Source organism: Capra hircus, chromosome 7, assembly GCF_001704415.2.
Source record: "Capra hircus breed San Clemente chromosome 7, ASM170441v1, whole genome shotgun sequence".
Taxonomy (NCBI): domain Eukaryota; kingdom Metazoa; phylum Chordata; class Mammalia; order Artiodactyla; family Bovidae; genus Capra; species Capra hircus.
The window spans coordinates 70096581-70112341 of NC_030814.1; the positions used below are offsets into that span (position 1 = coordinate 70096581).

At 42.1% G+C, this 15761-nt stretch overlaps 1 protein-coding gene across 1 annotated transcript; it reads left to right on the forward strand.

Moving 5' to 3' along the window:
- On the forward strand, positions 1162–15296 carry LOC102184244 (interferon-inducible GTPase 1). The gene is made up of 2 exons (XM_018050550.1): positions 1162–1342; positions 13708–15296. The coding sequence occupies exon 2, from the start codon at positions 13726–13728 to the stop codon at positions 14980–14982; it is 1257 nt and encodes a 418-aa protein (XP_017906039.1). The 5' UTR covers positions 1162–1342; positions 13708–13725; the 3' UTR covers positions 14983–15296.

A 15761-nucleotide genomic window follows, 5' to 3' on the forward strand; every position in this document is an offset into this window, starting at 1 on the left:
TTACTGCTTGGGGCATAGGCTTGGATTACCATAATATTGAATGGTTTGCCTTGGAAAAGAACAGATATCATTCTGTCGTTTTTGAGATTGCATCCAAGAACTGCATTTCAGACTCCTTTGTTGACCATGATGGCTACTCCATTTCTTCTAAGGGATTCCTGCCCACAGTAGTAGGCATATTGGTTACCTGAGTTAAATTTGCCCATCCAGTCCATTTTAGTTCGCTGATGCCTAGAATGTCGACGTTCATTCTTGCCATCTCCTGTTTGACCACTTCCACTTTGCCTTGATTCGTGGACCTAACATTCCAGGTTCCTATGCAATATTGCTCTTTACAGCATCAGACCTTGCTTCTATCACCAGTCACATCCACAACTGGGTACTGTTTTTGCTTTGGTTCTATCCCTTCATTCTTTCTGGAGTTATTTCTCCACTGCATATTGGGCACTTACTGGCCTGGGGATTTCCTCTTTCAGATTCCTGTCATTTTGCCTTTTCATACTATTCATGGGGTTCTCAAGGCAAGAATACTGAAGTGATTTGCCATCCCCTTCTGCAGTGGACCACATTCTGTCAGACCTCTCCACCATGACCTGTCTGTCTTGGGTGGCCCCACACGGCATGGCTTAGTTTCATTGAGTTAGACATGGCTGTGGTCCATGCGATCAGATTGGCTAGGTTTCTGTGATTATGAATATAAAATTTAAAATTAAGAAAAGAAACCATAAAGACAGAGAAAGGTTAGAGAAATGTTTCTCCCTCACTCACTGGAAGCTTTGAAAAGTTGCTCACAGCCTTCCTCCTTCCCTGTCCCTTGTGCTCCCCTGGGTGTCTTCATTAGGTGACCTCCCAGGGGTCCTTAGAAACCTGCCTTACCTCGCCCCTAGTACCTCTGTGCCCTCTCCTTACTCACCGAGCTTTCTAAAGTTACACTCTTGTATTTTTCTTTTCTGGGAAATATTTCTGCTGTAGAGAAAGATGTGAACATGATTGCCATGGTTTCATTTTCATTTCCTAGAAACGTGGGTTATCAACTATCATTCCCCCCCCACCCCCTCACCCCCACACACTGCCCTCACCACCCCCCTCCCACCCCCCACCCCACCCCCCGCAAGGAAGGTCTCAAGCCACAGGCTATTATATTCTCTACTGCCTCCCATCCTGGGCGTCATTTCCCAGGCAGGCTAGAGGTTTACCTGTCCTTGCTCTCTACTCTGTCTGCATTTGCCTAGACAAGAACAGTTCTCTGGAGTGTTCCTGTGCTGGGGGTTGCAGGGAGCAATTCACCAGACTGCATTTTCTGCTCGTTTAGTGGAAACTTTCAGATCCTCCTTTTTGACGGGTAAGTGGGCAGATTCTTTGTACTTGAAGTGATGGGATGCTGGCCTTTTCCTTGGAGGCCTGAAGGGCAGAGCTGGCTGGTGGAGAGCTGAGAGTTGGTGCAGAAGACCTGGTCGTCCTTCTCAGGTGGTCAAGAGAGTGAGTGACAAGCTGAGAACTGCCCGAGGCTAGGGCAACGATGATAGAAACAAGCAGAGTAACTGGATTCCAGATAGACTTGGGGAGGTCACAGGATTGTAGATGTGTAGATAAGAGAGAAAGATAATTATGTGGATGACCCCATGTGCAAACAAAGGGTGGCACTGACATTACCTGGAAGGGAGAAGACTATAGACAGAAAAGGATGGGGACTTGAGTTAGGTTTGGCCTTCTTCAGTTCTTAAAGATCATCCTAGACACACAAGTGGGAGATGTTGTGTAAACAGTGGGATATATGTGAGTGAGCTTAGGGAAGACTTCAGCACCTTCAGCACAGTGGTGGTGCTGGACAACATGGGACAGGGTGAGAAAACCTAAATGGTGAATGTATGTGGAACAGCATCAGGACTGAGCCTGTTTTAGGGGAGGCAATAATTTTTTTCTACACTTGTGAGTGCGTTGGGCTCGTCTCACAACTAAAATGACATGAGACAGATTAATATGAGGAAAAAATAAATTTAATTTTCTATATTCGGGGACTCCATAATATATAGCACACAGACATTCAGGCAATTGATGCTTATATGCCATTTGGATTTCAGGAGAAAGGTAGGAGCCTAGGACTTCAAAGGGGAAAATCAATTTTAGAAAGATGGAAAAACAAATGTTTGGTAAATGTTGGCCATGCCAGGCAGAAAGCAATGGGAAACAGAGAATACTTTGATCAAATAGGCTTTGCTAAGTTTTCCCAAGTATACTCTACCTAGCACATACTCTGTAGGTATCTCTGGTGATAGCTCTTCTTCCTAGCTGCTGCTGCTGCTGCTAAGTCACTTCAGTCGAATCCGACTCTGTGTGACCCCATAGACGGCAGAATAGGCCCTTTATCTAAATTCTTTAAGGCAGTTAAGGGGAAGGTAAAAGCTCTTCTTGAGTCTTTGGTTTCTTAACATTAGTTATTCTAGATAACCCTAATGCCAAGGAGACACAAATAGGGCAGCATATTTTGTTCCATTACAACCTAGACACACCCAATCTCAGATCCCAGCTTGTGGTGGGGAGGTGCAAACAAAACAAGTTTGGTCAGCCACAGTTTTTAAACTGCCTTAGTTTAAAAAAAATGATTTGGGGGCAAAAAAGTTTTTCCTACCCTTCCAGGTTCTTGTAGCTGGTCTAAGAATTAAATTGACATGAGATAGATCAATTGGGTGGGGGGAGAATGCAAATACAATTACTATACATAGGTAAGGGGGGTGGCTCTAGAAGAATATGAGACTCAGAGGCAATCAGGCAATCAGAATGTATTCATTCTGAGCAAAGTTGGTGGGTTTAGGGGTCTAGTACATCAAAGGTGAGGAAGACAATGCACATAGCAATGGGAAGAGCAAAAGTTTGGTAAACAAGTACTTGTCTTGCCATATAGAGAAGTGGGACACAGAGCAGAATGGGAGCAAATAGGCCTTGGTCAATTTCCCAGCCTACTATGCCCAGCTCATATTGGTTTTACTTACCTCTGGTGATAGCTCCTTTCTTGGAGGAAGCCCCCTATCTAACTGCTTTTAAGCAGTTAAGGGGGAGGGAAAAAAGAAAGTTTTCTGAGCGCTCTGTTTCTGAAAAATAAACAACCTAAAATAATCCTCATACCAGAGAAACATTTTGAGGTGGTTTAATTTTGCTCCCCTACACTGGTCATTCATCTTATTTTTCTTTCACTTTGAAACAGAATGTCTTCTCATTGCTCAAAGTTCCTTCCTTTGTATCCCTTAAAAGTCACATGTTTTTAAAACATTTAAATGCCCTGCTTCCAGGCTAAGATCCCTGCTGCTGGTGTCATCCTCTCAGTCAGCTCCTATTCCTATAATGGGGTCAGCAGGAGAAAGAAAGAGAGGAAAAGAGGCAGCTTTTCCTCTTTCCAGGAAAGAAGCTGCCTCTTTTCCTCTCCCTGAAGCAATTGCCTCAGTTGGAGGAGGGACTGAACCAGGGCAGGTGAGATTTCAACTCTATAACCATCTGAACATTGTTTATAGACTGTTTGGAATTTTGTCTACCTGATTGGGACCAGGAGACAGGATATTTTCTGAGCCATTCCTTGCCTCTGCAAACCAGGAGCAGTGTACTTTGCCTCTGAATTTCAGAGACCATATTGATGTGTGTCCCATTGTCTCCCTCGTCTGTCAGGAGGTTAGCCCACTGTGCTCACAACACCCACATTACCTCTCTTGTTCCTTTTTTATTCTTTTAATGAGAAAACAACTGAAATCCTCCACTCCTATTCCCCATCCTCAGCCTTCCCCAGACATTCAAAATCATCCCTTTGCTGGTGACTCCCTCCCCTGCTGCCGGACCATAGCTGAAATGCACAGCTGCAAATCCCAGACAAGAAATGGTAGTCCCGTGGTTGCTGAATTTGTGGTCTGAATCAGAAGATTTAATTCTAAATAAAAGATACTTCTATGTCATTTGGAAGCAGGTGTCCAGAGTAACTTTCTTTTTTAAATTATTTATTTTTAATTGGAGGGTAATTGCCTTACAATATTATATTGATTTCTGCCATACGTCAATGTGGATCAACCATAGGTATAACGTATATACCCAGTCCCTTAAGCCACCCAATCTCACCCCTCTAGACTGTCACAGAGCACCAGGTTTGAACTCCCTGCATCATACATCTAATTCCCACTGGTCATCTTTCTCACATATGGTAAAGTATATGTTTCAGTGCTACTGTCTTGATTTGTCCCACCCTCCCCTTCGCCCATCGTGTCCGCAAGCCTGTTATGCCTGCATCTCCACTACTGCCCTGCCAACAGGTTCATCAGTACTCTCTTGCCAGATTCCATATATACACATTAATATACAATGTTTGTTTTTCTCTCACTTACTTCACTGTGTATTGTTATAGAGGCTCTAGGTTCATTCACACATTAGAACTGACTTCTAATGAGTTCGTTTTTAAAATGAGTTCCTCTCTATGGCTGATTACTCAGCCATAAAAATGGCTGGAGGGGATATGGAGAAGAGGGAACGCTCTTGCACTGTTGATGAGAATGTAAATGGATACAAACACTATGGAGAACAGTATGGAGATTCCTTAAAACAGTAGGAATAAAATTACCATGCATGCGTGTTAAGTTGCTTCAGTTATGTTTGACTTTTTGCAACCCAATAGACTGTAGCCTGCCAGGCTCCTCAGTTCATGGGATTCTCCAGGCAGGATCCTGGAGTGGACTGCCATGCCCTCCTCCAGGGGATCTTCCCGACCCAGGGACTGAACCTGCATCTCTTATGCCTCTGCAGGGGTAGGCAGTTTCTTTACCATTAGCACCACCTGAGAGGCCCCATAAACTACCATATGACCCAAAAATCCCACTACAGGGCCTATACTCTGAGAAAATCATAACTGAAAAAGACACATGTAGCACAATTCATTGCAACACTATTTACAATAGCTAGGATGTGGAAGCAACCTAAATGTCCACCAACAGATGAATGGATAAAGAAGTTGTGGTACATATATGCAGTGCTCATTGTGCTTAGTAAACTCACTTCCTTCTGCAATACTCTGTGTCTGGAAATTCTTTTCCAGCCCACATTCAGACTGACACAACATTCTTCCCTTTCCTCCTGTTCCCTACTTTTCTTACCTGAATCTGAGAGCCTAGTCTGGTCTAAAATAGAAGCCTGGCACTCAGCCTCATGGTCCACACTCCAGCCTGCCCAGTTCTGGTTGTGAAGGGATGACATTTAAGCATCTTATGGGTTAAGTGTTTGTCAAAAGGTGTCGAAACATGAAAGGAGGTGGTACGAGCAAAAGAAACTGAATCTGGTCTCCTTCCTGGACCCTGTGAATTCCTTTGAACCCAGTCCCAAACCATGTCAGGCATTTAGTGGCCAGATTAGCCTTGAAAGTGGAGTCGAAACAGAAAAGCTTTTCAAAATGTGACTCTGAAATGCAGTCAGCAAGCAACCTTGGTGTGTCTCTTGTGGACTCTGCCTAGATTCTACTTTGGATTCCTACTCTGTGTGGGAAGAAGGCATCTTTGCAGAGGCTCACAGACCTCTGATAGGGCCTGCTAAGTGTTCCTCCTGAAAAGCAGAAGCAGGGCTTGTGTCCAAGGACCAGCTTGACTCTGTGGGTGCCCAGTAGTGACCCTGACAAGTTGTGTCATCTCTTGTCCTTAGGAAGATTTATGTGATCTTAGTCGACCTAGGACTACCAGTGTGATTGTGAGGTGTGCATTCAGGGACATCATGCCCCAGCCCACTGAGAAATGGCCACTCCATACCAGAGTCTATCAAATGGGGCATGAGACCTGGAGTGACCCTCGAAATAAGGACCGGACCAGCCCTGAGGAAACCTGAACAGTATTTTTAATACTGAGGTCTTTAATACGGTGTCTGTGTGTATTCATCTGAATCTATAGCTAGTTGTCGAGTTCTTTGTGAGTTTTCATCTTTGTCTTGCAGTGTTTTCTTCCTAGAATGCCAGTCTCTCTTGTCCCCACCACCTCCTTTAAGAATCTCTCAGTTTTCCTTTTTCCATCATAACATTGATTGTCTCTATATGTTAGACAGAACATTCCCAAACTAGGGAAGGAGGGAGAGATTCGTGACTACAGATGAAAGAATCTATGCAGCACCAATGTGCAAAGAACTGAGATACTTTCTTTTATAAAATCCTTTATCACCTACACGCTGTACAGCCATTCCCAGAAACAGAACACCTTCCATAGCTACACCTACTTATATGTTCCTGTCTACTCCATGCCCTGTCACCAGCCCTTGGGTAACAACTTCATTAAGTTTGTGTTTGACAGCTTTGCTTCATTTGTTATGTTATCACTTAATATGCCTGCCTAAACAATATTTTGTTATGTTTTCGTAAACATATATTCAAGGGTATTCTACCTTTTAAAATTGTTTATTGATTCACAATGCTGTGTTAGTTTCAGGTGTAGAGCAAAGTTAATCTATTAATACTTTTACACATATCCACTCTTCATTAGATTTCTTTTCCCATATAGACTATTGCAGAGTATTGAGTAGCATTCCCTGTGCTATACAATAGATCCTTATTAGTTATTTAGTGAAGTAATTTTAATTTAGCTTTTAATTTAGCTTTTGATTGACATATACTTGATATTTCTCCAATCTCTGCTGTACAGAAAAATGACAGTTATATACATATGGACATTCTTTTTTATATATTCTTTCCTATTATGATTTATCATAGGATATTGAATATAGTTCCCTGGGCCATATAATAGGACCTTGTTGCTTATCCATCCTCTGTATAATAGTTTACATCTGCTAATCCCAAATTCCCAGTACTTCCTTCCCCTGCACCCTCCCCCTGGCAGCCACAAGTCTGTTCCCTATGTTTGTGAATCTGTTTCTGTTTCATAGACAGGTTCATTTGCACTATACTTTAGGTCCCTGGAGAAGGAAATGGCAATCCACTCCAGTACTATTGCCTGGAAAATCCTAAGGACAGAGGAGGCTGGTAGGCTACAGTCCATGGGGTCGCAGAGTCGGACACAACTGAGCGACTTCACTTCACTTCACTTAGGTCCCACGTATAAGTGAAAGCTATGGTATTTGTCTCTTGTTTTCTGACTTTGCTTAGAATGGTCATCTCTATTTGCATTCGTGTTGCTGCAAAAGCATTATTTTGCTCTTTTATGGCAGAGTAATAGTCCATAGATTATATATACAACATCTTCTACTCCTCTGTTGAGGGCCATTTAGGTTGCTTCCAAGTCCTGGCTATTGTAAATAGTGCTGCAACGAACATTGGAGTGCATGTATCTTTTTGAATTATGGTTTTCTCCAGATATTTGCCCAGGAGTGGGGCAGCTAGATCATCAGTTCAGTTCAGTCACTCGGTAATGTCCGACCCATTGCGACCCCGTGGACTACAGCACGACAGGCTTCCCTGTCTATCACCGTCTCCCGGAGCTTACTCAAACTCATGTCCATTGAGTCGGTGATGCCATCCAACCGTGGCATCCTCTGTCATCCTCTTCTTCTCCTGCCTTCAATCTTTCACAGCATCAGAGTCTTTTCAAATGAGTCAACTCTTCGCATCAGGTGGCCCAAGTGTTGGAGTTTCAGCTTGAACGTCAGTCCTTCCAGTGAATACTCAGGACTGATTTCCTTGAGGATGGACTGGTTGGATCTCCTTGCAGTCCAAGGGACTCTCAAGAGTCTTCTCCAACACCACAGTTCAAAAGCATCAGTTCTTCAGTGCTCAGCCTTCTTTATGGTCCAACTCTCACATCCATACATGACTACAGGAAAAACCATAGTTTTGAATAGACAGACCTTTGTCAGCAAAGTAATGTCTCTGCTTTTTAATATGCTGTCTAGGTTGGTCATAGCTTTTCTTCCAACGAGCAAGTGTCTTTTATTTTCATGGCTGCAGTCACCATCCGCAGTGATTCTAGAGCCCAAGAAAATGAAGTCTCTCACTGTTTCCATTGTTTCCCCATCTATTTGCCATGAAGTGATGGGACTGGATGCCATGATTTTAGTTTTTTGAATGTTTAGTTTTATGCCAGTTTTTCCACTCTCCGCTTTCACTTTCATCCAGAGGCACTTTAGTTCTTCTTCAATTTCTGCCATAAGGGTGCGGTCATCTGCATATGTGAGGTTATTGTTATTTCTTCCGGCATTCTGATTCTAGTGTGTGCTTCATCTAGCCTCTTATTTTGCATGATGTACTCTGCATATAAGTGAAATAAGCAGGGTGATAATATACAGCCATGACGTACTCCTTTCCCAGGATCATATGGTAGCTCTGTTTTTAGTTTTTTAAGGAACCTCCATACCATTCATCTTAGAGGCTGTAACAACTTACACTCACACCAACAGTATAGGAGGGTTCTCTTTTCTCCATACGCTCTCCAGCATTTATTGTTTGTGGATTTTTTGATGAGGACCATTCTGACTAGTGTGAGGTATCAACCTCATTGTAGTTTTGATCTATATTTCTCTTGTTTAGTGAAGTTGCGCATATTTTCATGTTCCTTTTACCCATCTGTATGCCTTTCTTGGAGAAACGTTTCTTTAGAAACCCTGCCAGATACTATCAAACTCTTCGAAGAAAATATAGGAAGAACACTCTTTGATATAAAAGGCATTCTACTTTTTTTCCTATTGTTTTTACTAACTTCTGTTTATATATTTTAAACTCAACATCCTGTTACTAAAACATAGTGTTTATTAACCTATGTATAACAATGGCAGAGAAGGCGATGGCACCCCACTCCACTACTCTTGTCTGGAAAATCCCATGGATGGAGGAGCCTGGTAGGCTGCAGTCCACGGGGCTGCTAAGAGTCGGGCACGGCTGAGTGACTTCATTTTCACTTTTCACTTTCATGCATTGGAGAAGGAAATGGCAACCCACTCCAGTGTTCTTGCCTGGAGAATCCCAGGGGCAGAGGAGCCTGGGGGGCTGCCGTCTATGGGGTCGCACAGAGTCAGACACGACTGAAGCGGCTTAGCAGCAGCAGCAGCAGTAGATAACAATAGATCATTCTTTTCAGTGCTGTGGAACCCAATTTATTTATCCATTCTCTATCAACATGCAGACTGCTATTAGGAACACTTTTTACATGTCACCTGTACTTTTTTGCACACTGACTCCTCGGTACCATTTTAGGAGTGGAAATGCTGGATCACAAAGTACATGAATGTACAATTTTGTAAAATTTATCCATACTGGCTTTTCAAAGTTTCAGAGACCCTGATACTCAGTGTTGTCAAACTTCTAAAATTTTCCAGTTGAATCAATATGCACTGTCATCTCATTGTGCACAGGTCTGCATCTGCCTCATTACTAAGGAGGCTGTGGAAGGTCCTGTGTGCTTACTGATCACATGTGGTTTTTTTCTTTTCTTTTTCTGAGAAAGATCTGCTTATTCCTCTCTTCCACTTCCATACTAGATTGTCTTGCTTTTTAGTGTTTCTACCATTTGAAAAGATATCATCTTTGCATTGATTTTTAGCCTAACACATTTGTGCAAATATCTTCTCCGTATGTCTAAAGAAATTTTTACCCCCCTTAAGCATTTCTTTTCATGAAAAGAAGCTTTTCATTTTAATGTAGTCTAAGGCACCTGATTTGGCAATCTTTTTTATATAGCTATCATCTGGGTACCTGGTTGAAGAAATTTTTTACTCTAAGATCAGTTATATTTTCTTTTAGAGTTTTCCGTTTGAAATGTCAGTCTTTACTCTCCTTCTAGAGTTGATTATCAATAGTGATAGAAGTAGAGAATCAGTAACATTCTCCATATGGATAACCAGGATAACCAATTTTTCCAGCTCCATTACTACACAGGACTTTCTTTACTCACTGACATGCCATATATATCTCTTATTAAACACAATTCCACACATGCTTGAGTCAAACATAAGGATCAGTGTTGTGTTCTGAGGGTCAGTTGGTTTATCTCTATGCTGGCACCGAAGTACAGAATAAAATATGCTTTGTTTATTTTCAAGATATATAAAATATACTGAAAATGCACCATACATGGTATGGAGGTTCCTCCCATTTTTTTTTTCCAAAATGTGAGTTCTAAAATATCAACCACATCTTCCTGTTGTTGTTTACACACTGAGTCGTGTCTGATCCTTTGCAACCCCATGGACTGTAGCATGACAGGCTCTCTGTCCTGCAGTATCTCCCAGAGTTTCCTCAAATTCTTCCTGAGAGAGGCACTTAGGTTAGAGGCTTCTGGATGCCTCCCATTTGGGCCTCATTACCCAGGGACCACAGAGACTTGCTAACCCTTGTTCTTTACAGTGAGCACAGAAGCACACTCTGATCGCATTTCCTGGTAAAAACAGTTCTGGAAAGTGTTCCTGTGCAGCATCTGCTGTTTTCATGGAAACATTTGGATCTGCTCTCTGTCATAGGAAACCTGTTTTCTCTCTAGAGCTGGTGAGGAAGCATGCTGTATATCTGCAGTGGCCAGTTCTGGCTTTGTGCTTGAAGTACTGAAGGCAGGCGTGGCTGGTAGAGAGCTGCAATTCCATCCAGAAGTTCACACCAACCTCTTTGGAAAACAGACAACCCTGGTGTTTACAGATGCCTTTTCTTCTTCACCTGTTTTCAAATTGAAAAAGTTGTAAGAAAATTTGGAATAAGAGAATGTTTACTGCTTTCACCAATGGTAAATTATGTAATGTGATGGCACCCCACTCCAGTACTCTTGCCTGGAAAATCCCATGGACAGAGGAGCCTGGTAGGCTGCGGTACAGGGTGTTGCGAAGAGTCAGACACGACTGAGCGACTTCCCTTTCACTTTTCACTTTCATGCATTGGAGAAGGAAATGGCAACCCAATACAGTGTTTTTGCCTGGAGAATCCCAGGGACGGCGAAGCCTGCTGGGCTGCCGTCTATGGGGTCACACAGAGTCGGACATGACTGAAGTGACTTGGCAGCAGCAGCAAATTATGTAATGTTTGATGCACATTTAGAGTTTTCTGATTCTAGCATTATTACCATAGAGCTATTTAAAACTCTCTGAGTTTTGATAATTAAGAAGAATGAAAAGTAATTCTTTTCTTTGCCATTTTCTTAATCCATGCAGGCTATGACAAAACACCACAGACTGGGTTCCCTAGTGAAAATATATATATATTTCTCTTATTTTTGGAGAATTGGAAACCAAGATCAGGGCAACTATAGATTAGGTGTCTGATGAGAGCACACTTCCTAGGTGGGTGCCTTTTCCTGTAAAGTCATGTGACAGAAGGATTAAGCTAGATCTCTGAGGTCTCTTTTATGAGGGCATTAATCCATTCATGATGTCTCCGCCTGCATGACCCAGGCACCTTGCATGGGTCCATTTACTCATACAATCACTTGAGCATTAATTTCATCTGTGAATGTATGAGACAAGCAGACATATATAAAAGCTGTCTGTTGTGGTTCAATAGACTTCCCACCCTCTCTTTAGAAAACAGCATTCTTGTCTCACTTTGACATTCATTTCAATACTCTTGAACTACAATTGTATCTCTTCCTGAGTATTCATTCAACTAGCAGTAACATCTGCTCACTTCCTTCATAAGCCATTAGTTAATAAAATCCTTAGCATGTATTTGTTTTATATTGGAGAATCCGGATTTTCCTTATTTTTCTAAGATTGTCCTTGCTCGATACGTAGGGTGGGGGTGGAGAGCATTCAGCACACCCCTAATGGACAGAGCGCACTGGTAATTCCTGAGAATTATAAACCTTAGGTGTATAAATATTTCTTCAATCACACTTTCTTGATATAACCTTCCTTGCTCATAGTAAATGATAGGAGATTCCACTGATGTAATATTAATAACTTCTTTAAATTACCTCAGTTTCAGCAGATACCCATGTTTCAAAACTGTGTTGAACTGGGTAGGGAAAATTAGAGCTCTTATTTACTTCCTCTACAACTTCTTGTTACACATTTTATATTCTACCCAGATTGGTCCATGAAGTGAGGTAAACAGATATTAAGCTCCCACTGGGCAGCTATACCACAATGACTGTGTTTTGGGTTCTTCTCCAAGACATATGGGAAACAGATTTTATAACACATGTTTGGAACATATGTCCTGGTGGTCACCACCTGGTGGACCTGTCTCTGTTTCCTGCCTCTCCCACAAGCTAGGTCCTGTCCTGATTTGCTGCAGCTTATTGGAAATGAGGTCCTTCTGGAAGCCTTCTGTGCTCACTAACGTCCTGGCCTAAGTGATTGTTCCTGTAGAATGGAAAGGTGCTGGTCTCTGTATTCACGGGTCATAACAATACAGACTGTCTGTATTAGTTTCCCCTTGCTGTGTAACAAATGAATTCTATTATAGATCTGGAGGTGAGCAGTCAAAATGAATCTTAAGGAGCTACAATCAAAGTGTCAGCAGGGCCTGTTCTATCTGGAGGCTCCAGGAGAGAATCCATTTTCCTGTCTACCTCAGCCTCTAGAAGTTGCCTGACATCCCTTGGCTCACTGCCTTTCCTCCATCTTCCTAGATCTTCACTCCAACCTCTGCTCTACTATCCTATCTTCTTTTCAGCATTTGGCCCTGCCTCCATCTTGCCTGTGATTCCTGTGATTATATTTAGCCCACTTGGATAATAATAAAGCCAAGAAAACCTTTTCATCTGAGCATCATTAACTTAATTACCTTCAAAAACTGATGAATACACTAAGCCTTTATTCTTGTCCTCACATTTTTAGATGATATTTTTTACCTGCAATAATCAAACATGGACAGGTTAAGCATTAGGCTTTGTCTAGCAGTGGAATTAAAAACTAAGGTCAACTAAAAAGTGCTTTTTGCTATGTAAAATAGCACACTCCCAAGCTATGGAGTTCACAATGTGGACATCTTAGGAAACATTATTCTGTCTTCCACAATGTCCTGACTCTTTGGACATATAAATTATCAGCATAGAAAACAGGCAGTGTCTTCTGCAATGGTGGAAACAAAAGCCATCAAGACATATTACTCAGCCATAAAGAAGAATGAACAAATGCAATTTGCAGCAACATAGATGGACCTAGATATTACCAGAAGAAGTGAACTAAGTCAGAAAGAGAAAGGTGAATATCATATGACATCACTTATACATGGAATCTAAAATATGATACAAATGAACTTATTTAAAAAACAGTAACAAACTCACAGACAGAGAAAACAAACTTAGGCTTACCAAAGGGGGAAGAGGGGAGAGGCATAAATAGGAAGTTTGCAATTAGCTGACATAAACTATTAATTGCTGTTGTTGTTCAGTCACTAAGTTGTGTTCAACTCTTTGCGACCCCATGGACTGTAGCCCCCCAGGCTCCTCTGCCCATGGGATTTTCCTGGCAAAAATACTGGAGTGGGTTGCCATTTACTCCTCTAGGAGTTCTTCCTGACTCAGGGATAGAACCCATGCCACCTGTGTCTCCTGAATTGGCAGGCAGATTCATCACAACTGAGCCTCCTATAAATCCATATATGTGTAACTGGATCACTTTGCTGTATACCAGAAACTAACACAATGTTATAAATCAACCATACTTCAATAAAATAAGCCATCAGAGAAAATAAATTAACTGTAGACACATGAGTCTGCATGAGAGATGGGACTGGTCTGTTAAGACCAGTGTGTTTTCTCAGCTGACTCTGTGTCTGTTCTGTTGCTTCATTCACCTTATCTCCTCATTCTCTCTTCCTTTCCACAGATTATTCAGTTAACTGGCATGGATCCACTCCTCTTAGACATCATTAAGAAAAATGATTTTGGGCAACTGGCCTCAAAGTTTCCATCTTACTACCAAACATTAGTCAGTAAAGTGGGGGGGATCCTCTCTCAGGTAAGCCTTAAACGTATTCAAAAAGGCTTTGAGAAGGGGCAACCAAAAGAGGTGGCTGATGAAATTGAGAGAGCACTTCAGAGCGCCGAGAATGCTGCCCTGAATGTGGCTGTGATTGGGCAATCTGGTTCTGGCAAGTCCAGTTTCATCAATGTCTTGCGAGGAATTGGGCATGAACAGGCTGGATCTGCTTCTGTTGGAGTTGTGCCAACCACCACAAAGAAAACTCCCTATCCACATCCGAAGCGTCCCAACATGATCTTCTGGGACCTGCCTGGAACTGGGACCCCCGAATCCAATCCAGACCCTTATCAAGAAGTAGTGGGAGATGATAACTATGACTTTTTCATCATTATTTCTTCCTCACGGTTTAGCGCAAACGATGCTTTCCTGGCCCAGAAGATTCAGGAGAAGGGAAAAAAATTCTACTTTGTTAGAACCAAGGTGGATAGTGATTTATATAATGAAAAGAAAAGCAAACCCAGATCTTTCAAAAAGGAGACAGTCCTTCAGCAGATCCGAGACAACTGCCTGGTCAATCTCAGCAAAATTGTATCTGAGCCGACTGTCTTCCTGGTGTCCAACTTTGAGCCGAAGGAGTTTGATTTCCCGAAACTGCAGGAGACACTGCTGCAGGATCTCCCTGCTGAAAAGCGCTACATCACTCTCTTGTTGCCAAATTTGTCTGAGACTTTCATTGAGGTGAAGAAAGCTTTGATCAAGGAGAAGCTCTGGCTGAAAGCCTTCGGGAAAGCCCTTTTGGCCTTCTTCCCCATGACGCCTTTCTGCTGTGGCTTTAATTTGTCTGAACAGAAGAGGCACTTGAAAGACTATCAGAGGTATTTTGGTTTGGATAAGGAGTCGGTCAGTCAGATTGCCCAGAACCTGGGCATATCTGAGCAAGAGATCTACAGCCTCATGAAGTCCGCAGATTTCAACTCACTTGTGAAGGATGACAGTATAATAGCCAATGTCAAGAAGTGTGCTGAGTACATTTGCTCAGTTACTGGACTCATCCCGTCTTCTGTGTTCCAGTTTTACAAAGCCTACTTCCTCCATTTGAAATTTGTCGATACAGTGGCAGAAGATGCTAAAAGAGTCTTGGCCAAGATTGAGGAGATGAAGCCTGATAGGATGGAGTAGAGACCGGTGGAGTTGCCCATGTGAATAACAAGTGAACCTCACATGTTGTGTTCTCTGAGTGGGTCAGGATCTTCTACGTACCACCAAGGCCAGTGCTTCCCAATTGGAAAATATTTTCTCTCTGTTAGAAAAAGCCTATTGCTCCACATTGATACTTTACTGCTCTACAGGGGAATTTGACCATAGCCTGTTTACTGCACTCTCTGAGCTGTTTTCCTCGAATCATGATAGAAATGTACCATGTACCTTTCATTAATAATCCAGTGTTATGAAGTAGTTTTCTTTTGCATGATTTATTCAGATAATAAAATGTTGGCAACAATGAGGATGACTCTTATCCACTGGATTTTTATGAATTATGATCCCCTGTTATCATTATCATCATTAGGACATTATCATCTCAATGTCTTCCGCATGAAAATGAGGGAAAATACACACTTTTGGGACCATGGTCAAGTGAAGAGTTCAGAGAACTACATAGGAGAAATAGTTGAGAGAGGGTTAGAGAAAGAGTATAGAATGTCATATCTGCAGATATTTCTGAGGAGTAGGGGGAAGGAAACCAACTCAGGGTTTATATTTTCAGAACTTTTCCAACACTGGGTTAACAAGACAATATGAGGGACAAGCGATATGAAAGAGCGTAAATGAATTAGGAAGGAAAGCAAAGAATAAGGGAACTGGCAGAAGAGAGAAAATGAGAGTATTTTTCACTCACCAAATTTTATATCAAACTTCTGAAATACGACCTAGCACACATCAACATCACCTATCTCAGT